Genomic DNA, 14573 nt, shown 5'->3' on the forward strand with positions numbered 1-14573 from the left:
ATTTTAAAAACAGTTGCCCTACTGATTGCAGAGCCCTCTTTTTTAGTAATGTTTGACATACACAGCGCATCCTATTTGTCTAAAGTCTACATTGTAGCCTTTTTTCTTCTTAGTTAATCAAATTGTTTGTGAATTATAGACACAAGCTATGATTTCTTTAATAGCATTTTTGCTTTTCCAGGTGTCATCAAGACAGCTCTTCCAAACATGGATAGAGAGGCCAAAGACCAGTATCTGCTTGTAATTCAAGCCAAGGACATGGTTGGACAAAATGGAGGACTGTCGGGAACCACATCAGTTACAGTTACCCTTACTGATGTCAACGATAATCCTCCCCGCTTCCCTCGCAGTAAGACTTTTAACTAAGCAAACCATGCTTTATTTGCATTGCCATTTTTTTTTTGTTTTCATGTAATCTGGAAAGGTGATACGGTTTCATAGTGAATTAAATACTTAATCAATCAAATAATTCATTTTGTTTGCATCCATCTTAGCACTTAGAATAGTGTCTGGTACATAGTAAGTGCTTAACAAATACCATAATTTAAATAAATTAAATACCTTGGGCATTACCCCTTATTTAAACAAAACTCTGCCCTTTTCATAGATGTGCTTTCCTCTTTTTTTGCCCAATATAAATCTAGCAGTATTATTTTTATTCATAATTTTATTATAAATTAAAGGTGTCATAATAATCAGTGATATTTGTTGAGCACCTGTTGTGTGCAGAGTATTCTGTTAAGGGTTTGGGAATGTATAATAAAATTCAAAGACACAGGGATAAAAGCATGCTATGTTACAATTTTGGGGAAAAAAATCGGTATTGCCCTGATTAAATGTTGTCTTTTCCTATCATGCACTTCATCTCATTTACACATTCTGTAGTTTTTGAGGAATTTTGAACAATTTTTCCAATTAGTGTGAATCAGATTATCTCAGGGCACAATACCTTTCTGGAAATGATTATTTTTTTCCTGCTAAATGGTAAAAGTGTATTCATATTTAGCACTCAAATTTGGATTTCACACCTTTTTACCCATACCTTCTTTTAGATGTTCAACCACATTTTTCTTGTGCAGTCACTGAGTGCTTCAAAACAAATCAGTCTAAGAACAAGAATGCCAGCTGCCCTTCGATTTCTTCATTTGTCCAGGTGGCTTCTGACTGACTTAATCAAGGAAAGAAAAGAGATATATGGTCTCAAAATTGAGGTGTCCTGTTGGTTAAAAAAAAATAATTTTCTCCCATTTTCTTTTCATTTTTGTTGTTGTTTCATTTTTTCAAAGGTCTAAGATGTTAGAAAAGTTTTCAGAATGCCATTTTTTGAAAATATTCAAAATAAAAGAATTTGAATTCCTGCAAACAATTAGCTGAGAATAATAATGGCAAATACTAAACAACTTTGAGAAAATGTGTGTGATATATTTATCTATATATGTGTTTTATTAGCAGTCTGGCTTCTAAGCTCTTTTGACTCCCTTAACAAAATAATAATAATGATTTACACTTAAAATACTGATCATTAGTGATATAACATCTACTAGAAATAGAGGTAAAGGTAGTTTGGCCTCTAAGTAGAAAGAAATATTGAATAAAAAGAGCCACAGTCTTACTGTCATAGTAAAAGAAATGGTATCTTCCTTTCTGGCAATAGTGAAAAGATCTTTATAATACTTCTAATTTCTTCTGTTGGGATTGGATCATAATGATTGGATCATAATCGGATCATAAATGGATCCAATCATAATTGGATCGTAATTATTTCAATAGTACTCCTAAGTATTAAAACCAATCAAGAAATCTTATTACTCTGTATTTTGACTTGAGTTTTTAAATTTTCTTATATTTATTGCCCATTTCTCACTGGTTGATGACAGGTTACTCTATAAGTGTTTCAAGGAACCCTCTCAGGTAGAGGAAGTTCACATTAATTACTATGAAAATCAATTAATTAGTCATGCAAAGTTGTGGGGACTGATATTAAACTTCATCAAATTGTAAGTTCCAAGACTTAGGTTAGCCAGTGTCTGACTATATTCTTATTAATCCTTTTTGTTCTTACAGGCCCCAACACAAAAGGCTCTACTTTCCTCTCGCCTAAGGCAATTTAGAGAGAGAGAGAGGGAGAGATGCAAGCAAGGGAGTGAAGAATAAAAGCTCCTTTTCCTACTTAGTGTCTTTAATTTTTTATTCTAATGGAGGATGAATAGACTATGGAGGAAAATTAAGAATAAAATAGGAAGAACTCTAGGCCTGACTCCGGAAGACAACATTGTGTTCAGCCTTTGTTTTGCATTTCCCAGGGTCGTATCAGTACAATGTTCCAGAGTCACTGCCTGTGGCATCAGTGGTGGCCAGAATTAAAGCTGCTGATGCAGATGTGGGACCAAACGCGGAGATGGAATACAAAATTGTGGATGGTGATGGCCTGGGAGTGTTCAAAATTTCCGTTGACAAAGAAACCCAGGAAGGAATAATTGCTATTCAAAAGGTAAACACATTTTTGTCAAAGCTATGATTAATAGGTGCAAAGTGACTTCTCCCAGATAAGACTGGGACGAACTGAACAGTGCTCAGAGCTTAGAACAGTGCTTGGCACATAGTAAGTGCTTAACAAATACAATTAAAAAAAATTGACTCGGCCAGTAGAATGGCTTGCAACAAATTGAAATTCCTTATGCTACCTCTGCCAATTCACTAGCTGATTTTGTGTTTACCCTGGCTAACTACTATGAACATTTGCAAATATTTCCAAAGTTATCTTTATGGGTGTGAAAACTGTGGTTTTTAATGGTATTTACACATTGTTTGAGGTTCTTTGCATTGTATGTGCTGCTGTGTGTGTATGTGTGTGCTCAAGATTGCTTTTCTTCTGGTAAATTGAAATGCAACTCAGAGAGTTCATCTTGTGGGGGCAATCCAGTGATAATCAAGTTACAGGATGATATTTCATAGAGTACTAGACTCTAGATTTGGGAGAAGTTCACCTGCAGTTTTCAGTTGTATTGAACAATTCTGAGGTAGTCTTAAGGCTCTTGTAATATCATTCTGAATCTAAATGTTCATTCTTACGATCAAATTCAGTAATGGATTTGCACATTTCAATCTTTATGAGCCCTTAAAAGTATGGCTTAAGCTATAAGAACTCCATTCTCAGCTATGTAGATTATGGACTCATTTGGCCATGATTTTATCAGCGCCATAATCATTTGTGTTTATGGATCTCTGCATCTAATGGGACCTGAACCATTGTGAAAAATTCTCCTGAAATGACTTTTATGAAAGTATGTTAAAATTCTGGTTTCAGGAATTGGCTCATTAGATTTCTCCCTTACTAAATGGGTTGAAACCTTTCTTCAGATGAGGAATGGTCACAGTGATTTTTTAAAAATATTTCCATTATACGATGAAGCATGGCAGGTTCTACTTCAAAGACGATCAGTAAGAGTTTCCATGTCCCCCCCCCCCCTAAACTGTCAGCTTACAAAGGCCCTTTCAACTACACTCTTCCGGGTGAATAAAACGTCACCAACAGAAGCTCTCATCTTGAATCCCAATGACCGCTTTCTTATGCTTCCCATCCTTCTCTTCTGATTTACCACTGATTTGGGTTTATAGAGCCCCTTTGCCCCAAAGACCTTCAAGTTTAGTGCTCTTTGATATATCCTATGTATCCTCACAACAACCAGGAAAAAATGCAGCAGTAACCATTATTGGACAGATAGACACACTGAAGAACTGATAAAATAAGTGGACTTACTTAAGTCACCCTGTCAGGGCAATAGCTTTGTACAAGATGAAAGTGTGAAAGAAGGTAAATTACCTGCCATAGGCTTAAAACACAAATGACAGTATGATTTGCACTAATATGTAGCGGTAGGGTTAAAATGCATTTACCCTACCTCGGTTTCTTTGCCTATAATGAAAAAAAAATCTCAGAAAATTCTATTTGAAGTTTTCTATATGGTCTAATGATGTAATTGGAGATTTCTGAAATAATATTGCATTTATCACTGATAAAGGCTGTTCTAGAAAATTGTTTTTAACCTGGCAGAGACTGAAAATACACATTTCAGTCAATGCATATCTTCTAGCACTGTGCCTTTTCTTTTTGTTTTCCATATTTCCTCCCTTTTTTGATATTTAACAGCAAAGTTTATCTGGAGTTACAATGCCCCTGGAACACATGAGTTGCTTACTTGAAGAACCTGATGTTGAAAATAAGTTGTGCTTCTGAACAACAACAGTAGTCTGTCAGATAAGAAGGGGGAGGAAGTCTCAGGATGGAGGAAAGATGCTGGCATGAAGTTGGCGGCAGGATAGATGGGCTCAAGGCACGGAGAGTAGATTTGGGTTAGAGGAGCGAAGTTTGCTACTTAGATCTGGATCCCTGTGTGGAATGAACCACCCAACTTCTCAGCTCTAATGAAGAAGGGGGAAGAAGAAGTAGCGTGGCTCGGTGGAAAGAGCATGGGCTTTGGGGTCAGAGGTCACGGGTTCAGATCCTGGCTCCGCCACTTGTCAGCTGTGTGACTTTGGGCAAGTCACTTAACTTCTCTGTGCCTCAGCTACCTCATCTGTAAAATGGGGATGAAGACTGTGAGGAGACAACCTGATCACCTTGTAACCTCCCCAGTGCTTAGAACAGTGTTTTGCACATAGTAAGCACTTAATAAATACCATTATTATTATTATAAGACATGGTTCCCCCTAAGTAAAACTTGAGTGACATCTCATCTCAACTATCAATCAATCGATCAATAGTAATACTCTGGGTAGAAGACTAGACAAGTACTTTGGAGATCACAATACGGTAGATTTGATCCCTGCCCTCACAGAGTTTATAATCGATCGTGGGAGACAGACACAAACAGATTACAGAAAGTGTTAAGAAATAGAGTTTAAAAAGATATTTCTAGGTGTTATGGAGTGGGGTTGAATAACCAAGTACGTAGGTGAAGAGGAAGTGCTGAGTGGCTGTAGAGGAGAGAAATAGGGTGGGATAATGAGAGATTAAACAGGGAAGGCTTCCTGGAGGATATCGATTAAAAAGGGCTTTGAAGAATGTGAAATGTGAGTGAGGAGAGACTTGAAGGTGTAAGATGTTGGCAGTGAAATTTCCCATCGCCTCTCTAACTCTACTCCCTCCACCTGTGCTTTTGACCCCATTCCTTAATACCTTATGAAAACACTCATTGCCCCCTTCTTCCCTCCTTGACTGTCATCTTCAACTGTTCACTTGTCAATGGCTTCTTTCCCAATTCTTTCAAATATAGCCCTATCCTAAAAATGAAAAATAAAAAATAGCTTGACCTCACAGCTCCCTCCTTATCACTCCATCTCCCTCCTAATATTCACTCCAAATTCCTTGAATTTGTTCACACCCACTGACTCCACTTTCTCCCCTCTTGTCCTCTCCTTGATCCCCTCCAAACCAGCTTCTGCCCCCTTTACTCCATAGAAACAGCCCTCTCTAAGGTAACCAATAACTATCTTCTTGCTAAATCTGAAAACCTCTGCCTTCAAACCTGTAGATTTCCCCTTTCTTCTTGAAACTTTATCCTATCTTGGCTTCAGTGATACTGGCCTGTCTTGGTTAATAATAATAATAGTGGCTTTTGTTAAGCGCTTACTATGTGCCAAGCACTCGTTTGCTCCCTATCTCTCTGACCACTCCTTCTCAGTCTCTTTTGCAGACTCCTCCTCTGCCTCTCACCCTCTGACAGACAGTCTCTCAAGGCTCAATTCTAGGTCCCTTCTATTCTCCATATACCCATTCCCTCATTCTCTCTCGAACTTCACCTACTGTCTCTATGCAGATGACTCCCAAACCTTAATCTCTATCCTGACCTCTCTCTTTCTTTGCAATCTCTCATTTCCTCCTGCCTGCAAGACATCCCTTGGATGTCCTGCTGTCACCTCAAATGTTACATGTCCAAAAATGAACTCCTCATTTTCCCACAGAAACTCTATTCTCGTTTTTTTTTTTCGATCACTGTAGACATTACCACTGTTCTCCCTATCTCACAAGCCCATAACCTTGGCGTTGTCCTCACGTCATCTCCCTCATTCCACCCACATGAAATCCTGTCGGTTCTGTCTTCATAACGTTGCTATAATTTGCCCTTTCCTCTCCATTCATCCAAACTGCTATCACGTTAATCCAAACACTTATCCTATCCTGCCTTGATTACTACATCAACCTCCTTGCTGACCTTGCTGCCACCTGTCTCTCCCCACTCCAGTCCATACTTCACTCTGCTGCCCGGATCATTTTGCTACAGAAAAGGTCACTCAGTGTCTCCCCACTCATCAAGAACTTCCATTGTTTCTCATCCACCTCTACATCAAATATAGACTCCTTGCCATTGGCTTTAAAGCACTCAGTCAGCTTGCCCCCTCACACCTCACTTTGGTGATCTCCTATTACAGCTCAGATCACACACTTTACTCCTCTAGTGCCAGCTTTCTCACTGTCCCCTGATCTCGTCTATCTTGCCACTGACCCGTTTCCCATATCATCTCCATAGCCTGGGAAACCCTCACCCTTCAGATATGCCAGACCACCACTCTTCCAAACTTCTAAGCAAACAGTGCCTGGAGCATAGTAAGCACTTAACAAGCACCACAATAATAATAATAATAATAATAATATTAAGGTCACATCTCCTCCAAGAGCTCTTCCCTGATTAAGCCCTCTTTTCTATAATATAGTAATAAGAATGATGGCATTTATTAAGTGCTTACTATGTGCAAAGCACTGTTCTAAGCACTGGGGTAGTTACAAGGTAATCAAGTTGTCTCATGTGGGACTCACACACTTAATTCCCATTTTACAGATGAGGTAACTGAGGCCCAGAGAAGTGAAGTGACTTGCCCAAAATCACACAGCTGACAAGTGGTGGAGGTGTGATTTGAACCCATGACTTCTGACTCCAAAGCCCGGGCTCTTTCCACTGAGCCACACAGCTTCTATAGCTCCTCCTCCCTTCTGCATCTCCTATGCAGTTATATCTGTGACCTTTGGACATTTGATATTCTTCCCATCCTCCTCCTCATCATCATCAATCGTATTTATTGAGCGCTTACTGTGTGCAGAGCACTGTACTAAGTGCTTGGGAAGTACAAATTGGCAACACATAGAGACAGTCCCTACCTAACAGTGGGCTCACAGTCTAAAAGGGGGAGACAGAGAACAAAACCAAACATACTAACAAAATAAAATAAATAGAATAGATATGTACAAGTAAAATAAATAAATAAATAAATAGAGTAACAAATATGTACAAATATATATATATATATATATATATATATAATATATATCCTCAACCCCACAGCACTTATGAGCATAACTTTATAGTATATACTACCCATTATTTGTACATTTTCTTGTCTGTCTGCCCCGCTAGACTGTAGGTTTTTGTGGACAGGGACTGTGGATGCCAACTCTTCTGTATTTTACTCTTCCACATGCTTAGTACAATGCTCTACACTTACTACTACTGCTATGAATAATAATGATGGCATTTGTTAAGCACTTACTATGTGTGAAACACTGTTCTAAGTGCTGGGGAGGATACAAGGTGATCAGGTTGTCCCACCTGGGGCTCACAGTCTTAATCCCCATTTTACAGATGAGGTAACTGAGGCTCAGAGAAGTTAAGTGACTTGCCCAAGGTCACACAGCAGACATGTGGTGGAGCCAGGATTAGAACCCATAATAATAATAATGATAATGATGGTATTTGTTAAGCGTGTACTACATGCAAAACACTGTTTTAAGCACTGGGGAGGTTACAAGGTGATCAGGTTGTCCCACAGGGGGCTCACAGTCGTCATCCCCATTTTACAAATGAGGGAACTGAGGCCCAGAGAAGGTAAGTGACTTGCCCAAAGTCACATAGCTGACAACTGGCAGAGCTGAGATTTGAACCCATGACCTCTGACTCCCAAGCCTGGGCTCACTTACTGAGCACTTAATAAATAATATTGATTGATTTATTGATTGAGAGAGATGATTAAGAGACATAATGAGCAACCTGCTTGAGTGGATAAAGAGTGCAAGCTAGGGCATAGTAAGTAAAAGGAAAGGAAAGGCGGTGGGAAGAGGAATTTTCTGTTTGATGTCCAAAGGGATGGGCAAGCAGAGTAAGTAAAAAGAAAGGAAAGGCAGTGGGAAGAGGAATTTTCTGTTTGATGTCCAGAGGGATGGGCAACCACTGGAAGTTTTTGAGGAGTGAAGAGGTCTGTGCTACTTAGAAAAGTGATCCAGGCATCATCAGAGTGCAGTATGGACTGGAGGTGGGGAGGCTGGAGCCAGGAAGTTCAGTAAGAGTACTGATGCTGTTTTCCCAAGAGTTGGAGAATCCGAGTACACATTGTTTTCATATATTACAAAGTAATGGGACAGAGAAAAATTATTTATTCTGGAGGTGTTAGAGCCTTTCTTCCACACATAAACCAGGGAAGATCCAAGTCCAGGCCACCTACACAGAGCACTGAGACCCCACAATCTGGGCCTGTCACATGCTTGGAAGGGCCAGGAATGGACTTTGGCCATGTGGCATTCCCCCAATCCACTAAGAGAGCTGGTTCTGTGGGAAACGCACATCTGACTCTGGTCCTTCCCCTGAATCACTGTAGAAGTGAGGAATTGAGGGGCCATTTGACTCAGCCCCATCTGTAACAGAATCTAGTTGGACACCAGTCAGTCGATCATATTTATTTAGCACTTACTGTGTGCAGAGCACTGTACTAAAAGCGTACAAAAGTTCAGTACAACAAGATCATTCATTCATTCAATCATATTTATTGAGCACTTAACTGTGTGCAGAACACTGTACTAAGCTCTTGGAAAGTACAATTCGGCAACAAATAGAAACAATTCATACCCAACAACAGGCTCACTGTGTAGAAAGGGGGGAGACAGACACAAAACAAAACAAGTAGACAGACATCAATAGCACATTCTCTGCTCACAACAAGCTTAAAGTCTAGACAGGGCAACAAACATTAATATAAATAAATTACAGTAATGTACATAAGGACTGTGGGGCTGGGGGGGGATGAATAAAAGGAGCAAGTCAGGGCGATACAGAAGGGAGTTCATTCCTTCAGTCATTCATTCATTCAGTCGTATTTATTGAGCGCTTACTGTATGCAGAGCACTGTACTGAGCACTTAGTAAGTAAAAGTTGGCAACGTATAGAGATGGTCCCTACTCAACAATGGGCTCACAGTCTAGAAGGGGGAGACAGACCAAAAAACCCATATAGACAGGTGTCAAAGTCATCAGAACAAATAATAATAATAATAATAATAATAATAATAATAATAATAATAATGATAGCATTTATTAAGCGCTTACTATGTGCAAAGCACTGTAGAATTAAATTACATAGAATTACATGAATTAAAGCTATATGCACATCATCCCCTTCCTTCCTCTCCCCCTCGTCCCCCTCTCCATCCCCCCATCTTACCTCCTTCCCTTCCCCACAGCATCTGTATATATGTACATATGTTTGTACATATTTGTTACTCTATTTATTTATTTATTTATTTTACTTGTACATATCTATTCTATTTATTTTATTTTGTTAGTATGTTTGGTTTTGTTCTCTGTCTCCCCCTTTCAGACTGTGAGCCCACTGTTGGGTAGGGACTGTCTCTATATGTTGCCAACTTGTACTTCCCAAGCGCTTAGTACAGTGCTCTGCACACAGTAAGCGCTCAATAAATACGATTGATGATGATGATGGTCATTAGCAAAATAAATGGAATAGTAAATATGTACAAGTAAAATAGAGTAATAAATCTGTAATAAATAGAATTACATAGAATTAAAGCTATGTGCACATCATTAACAAAATAATTAGAATAGGAAATATGTACAAGTAAAATAAATAGAGTAATAAATCTGTACAAATATATATATATACAAGTGCTGTGAGGAGGGAAAGGAGGTAGAGTGGAGGGATGGGGAGGAGGAGAGGAAAGAGGGGGCTCAGTCTGAGAAGGCCTCCTGGAGGAGGGGAGCTCTCAGTAGGGCTTTGAAGGAAGGAAGAGAGCTAGCTTGGTGGATGTGGGGAGGGAGGGCATTCCAGGCCAGGGGGATGATGTGGGCCGGGGGTTGATGGCGGGACAGGCGAGAATGAGGCACGGTGAGGAGATTAGCAGCAGAGAAGCGGAGGGTGCGGGCTGGGCTGGAGAAGGAGAGAAGGGAGGTGATGTAGGAGGGGGAGAGGTGATGGAGACTCTTGAAGGCGAGAGTGAGGACTTTTTGCTTGATTTGTAGGTTGACAGGCAGCCCCTGGAGATTTTTGAGGAGAGGAGTAACATGCCCAGAGCGTTTCTGCACAAAAATGATCTGGGCAACAGAGTGAAGTGTAGACTGAAGTGGGGAGAGACAGGAGGATGGGAGATCAGAGAGGAGGCTGATGCAGTAATCCAGTCGGGATGGGATGAGAGATTGAACCAGCAGGGTAGCGGTTTGAATGGAGAGGAAAGGGCAGATCTTGGCAATGTTGTGGAGGTGAGACTGACAGGTTTTGGTGATGGATTGGATGTGTGGGGTGAATGAGAAAGCGGAGTCGAGGATGACACCAAGGTTGCGGGCTTGTGAGACAGGAAGGATGGTAGTGTAGTCTACAGTGTTGGGAAAGTCAGGGAGAGGGCAGGGTTTGAAAGAGAAGATAAGGAGTTGAGTCTTGGAAATATTGAGTTTTATATGACGGGCAGACATCCAGATGGAGATATCCTGAAGGCAGGAGGAGGCACAAACCTGGAGGGAAGGAGAGAGAACAGGGACAGAGATGTAGATTTGGGTGTCATCAGCGTAGTGATGATAGTTGAAGCCGTGGGAGTGAAAGAGTTCATCAAGGGAGTGAGCGTAGATATAGAAGAGAAGGGGACCAAGAACTGACCCTTGAGGAACGCCTACAGTAAGTGGATGGGAGGAGGAGGAGGAGCCCGCAAGAGATACTGAGAATGAACGGCCGGAGAGATAAGAGGAGGACCAGGAGAGGGTGGAGTCTGTCAAGCCAAGGTTGGATGGCTTTTTGAGGAGAAGGGGGTGGTCCACAGTGTCGAAGGCAGCTGAGAGGTCGAGGAGGATTAAGATAGAGTAAGAGCTGTTGGATTTGGCAGTCATATTTATTGAGCACTTAATATGTGCAGAGCAATGTACTAAGGACACAAGCTGAAGAAAAGGATAAGAGGGCCTAGTCAGGGAAGGCCTTCAATATGAAGGTGGGGAGAGTAATTGTCTGTTGGGTATGAGGAGGGAGTGGGTTCCAGGCCAGAGACAGGACTTGGGTGAGAGGGGGCAGTGAGATAGACTAGATCGAGGTACAGCGAGAAGGTTAGCATTAGAGGTGTAAAGTGTGCGGGCTGGGTCGTAGTAGGAGAATAGCGAGGTGAGGTAGAAGGGGCCAAGGTGATTGAATGATTTAAAGCCAATGATGAGGAGTTTCCGTTTGATGTGAAGGTGGATGGGCAACCACTGGGTGTTCTTGAGAAGTGGCGAAACATGACCTGAATATTTCTGTAGAAAAACGATTCAGGCAGCCGAGTGAATATGGAGTGGAGCTGAGAGAGACGGGAGGCTGGAAGGTCAGCAAGGAGGCTGATGTAGTAATCAGGGTGGGATAGGATAAGTGCTTGGATGTAGCAGTTTGGCTGGAGAGGCATGGGCAGATTTTAGGGATGTTTAACGGGCTCCTGGCCCCAGGCCCCACCCGAGAATCTGAACCATAGTCCCTTTGTAATGGTTCAGATATATCCATCCACGCAGAAACCTCCTGAAGAAAACTTGACTGCAACTTTGACAATTCATTGATTGGTCAGTCCCTTAAAAGCAAACATACTTAAGTTGGGCCTAATAAATTGAGTTTGTTTCCACTACACATGCTACCATATTTATTTTTCATAAATAATTTTCCAGCCAAATATGAAAATGAGAAGTAAGATGGAAATGAATTTGGCAAAGAGATTTTTATAGCATAAATTGCTTATTAGGATATTATTAAAAGATTCAATTGTTAGGTCTAGGACTCATGTTACGGCTACAAAAATAGCATTTTCATGAACAAGATTCTGTTTGAAAAGACATCTTTCTATTAGTATTATCATTTCACTTTTTCCAGCCAGAAAATTTCCCTTAAATTCAGAATTCGAGCTCGTAATGAAAGAACTTGAGCCGTCTGTGGTGCCTTTGAGAGATAATGTGTCTTTGTCTGATGTACTGCGCTGCTGAATATACAACCTCAACTGGGATTAAAATGGGATTTCCACCTCTATAAAATTCATTATTATGAAGTTATTGTACAGTTAAAAATGAGCATTATTAAAATCTGCTTCGTATGAAGGATAGTTGCACATCCAAGATCAGAGATAGGGAGAGCTTGTTTTGTAATTTCATCCTCACAGGGAAAATATTTAACCTTCCTCAATCCCAGTCCTCCTTCCACTCTCTCTTCAGCATCTGATCCTCCCCCCTCTCACCCCTCCCAAAAATGATGAATGGAGCAGCCTTACAATCTAATCAGATAGCACTAATGCGCAGATATTAATGAAGCTGTCACCCTCCATTCACTGTACTGCAGGAAGAACAGGCACATCTATTGTCCTTTTAACCTTCAGCACTGATGTAGTGATTTAAATGCTGTCGGTTTGATGTTGTGTTATTGAAATGTGTGCTTCTCTTATTACATTCTGTAATGAATGAGTAATTCCAAGACCAGTTAAATGGCTCTCAGTATCTAATTGGTACAGGAAAAACAACAGCAAAGACCTCCCTAATATATTTTGTTCTTTTCCTAAGCTTCTGCTTTCTAGTTTTACCTTTTCTAGGGTCAACTTTTCTGACTTCCAGTTCTTCCAACTGGTGATGCTCTGTGTTGCTTAAGTAAATCAGGCAAATTGTTTTCCCTGTTTGCTTTGGAAAGAGGGCAGTCTGTGGTTTGTTCTCTTCACTAAGATTCTGGTGAAATGAATAACAGGACTTCCAGGATTGGAAATCAATCGGAAGACCTCCTGATGACCTTTCATCTGCCTTTGGTCACATCTGCAATTTTTGAAAACCACATTGTTATGTATTATTTATACTGACAATGTTGTCAGCATCTTAGAATCTGAAGAATGAGCCAAACAAAGACCCGAGTCTCTAACCCAAGATCCCTAGGCTTTATCATTTTCCCTCTACCTCATGTACTTTAGTAATACATGAATAATTCATCTGGCTTCACACTTGTGGCCCTCTGTATCAATTGGTGTTATTCTAAAGATTCAATCAGTTCATGTATTATTTTCAAATCCTGCAAGGTCATGTACCTCCAAAATCATTCATATCTTTCAGTTAGTGTCTTGACTATTCAGCTGTGAATTTACAACCCAAAAAGGGACTTTAGTTTAAATGTGGGATTTGGGCTGCTAAAATGATCTCACGATGTGAAGGCCAGTGAGGATGTCTCTGGATGTGAATGTACGAGTGTTCTGTTGTCCAGGTGTTGTCTACTTGGACTAAAAATTCTCAGGTTGTTTCTTTTAATCCATAAATTTCAGATCAGAGCAAATCCATGTGATGAGGAAGATGCTTTATCTGATACAGATCTGCTTACAGTTTCTAAAGGCTTGTAGTCATATGTTAATAATAATAATAGCAATAATTGTGGTATTTGTTAAGCGCTTACTATGTGCCAGGCCTTTCTAAGCACTAGGGTGGATACAAGCAAATCAGGTTGGACACAGTCCCTGTCCCACAGGGAGTTCACAGTCTCAATGCCCATTTTACAGATGAGGTAACTGAGGCCCCGAGAAGTGAAGTGACTTGCCCTAGGTCACACAGAAGACAAGTGGCAGAGCCGGCAGTAGAACCCATGACCTTCTGACTCCAAAGCCTGTGCTCTCTCCACCACACAGTGCTGCTTCATGGGTAGGCCCATGTGATTGAATTTGTACCCTGAACCCAATTCCTAATATAGTAACATTTCGATGTTTCAAATTTTGTTTTTCTCTCCCAAAAAGGCATTCACAGGCCAATGGCATTCTTTTGGTGATTTAAAATGCTCTATTTAGGAAAGCTAATCTATGATAATTTCATAAAGTAATGGGCCTCGTATATGTGTGCTGTGCCAGCAAGAAGACAGAACATTAGTCAAATGTGCACGCATTGAGAGATAATCGAATACAGGAAGGGCGTGCCAGATTGAGGAATCTGCAGTGGTCATCAGGCATAATCCTAGATTGTACTATATACTGCATTGCTGTACCTGGGCAAAACTATGCTGTTTTCCACTTGTGGCTATTTTTCTGATAATTGGTTCCCTTGGTCTTGAATAGATACGGCTTTAGGGGGAATCTGTAGCTCCACAGAGTCTGGAATTTCTTGTATGTGCTAAAGAAATAGAGACATAAAAGGTGATGATGAACAGGATCACTTCTTATTTGCTTTTCAGAAGAGCACAAATGATAGATGCAAAGCACAAATTAGTTCTGTATCAGGAAAATGATGCGATTACAGATATATCTTTAGCTCGATATGACAAAACACCAGGTAAGAGGGGGAGCAA

The 14573-nt window shown here is 40.5% G+C and overlaps 1 protein-coding gene across 2 annotated transcripts in view; it reads left to right on the forward strand.

Moving 5' to 3' along the window:
* CDH7 (cadherin 7) overlaps positions 1 to 14573 on the forward strand; it is a 175913-nt gene that overhangs the window by 114439 nt on the left and 46901 nt on the right. For both annotated transcript variants that reach the window (XM_038746940.1, XM_038746939.1), the window contains exons 5-6: positions 182 to 349; positions 2304 to 2491. In XM_038746940.1, coding sequence (XP_038602868.1) covers positions 182 to 349; positions 2304 to 2491 — 356 coding nt within the window. The remainder of the gene's footprint in view (positions 1 to 181; positions 350 to 2303; positions 2492 to 14573) is intronic.

This window comes from Tachyglossus aculeatus, chromosome 5, assembly GCF_015852505.1.
Source record: "Tachyglossus aculeatus isolate mTacAcu1 chromosome 5, mTacAcu1.pri, whole genome shotgun sequence".
NCBI lineage: Eukaryota > Metazoa > Chordata > Mammalia > Monotremata > Tachyglossidae > Tachyglossus > Tachyglossus aculeatus.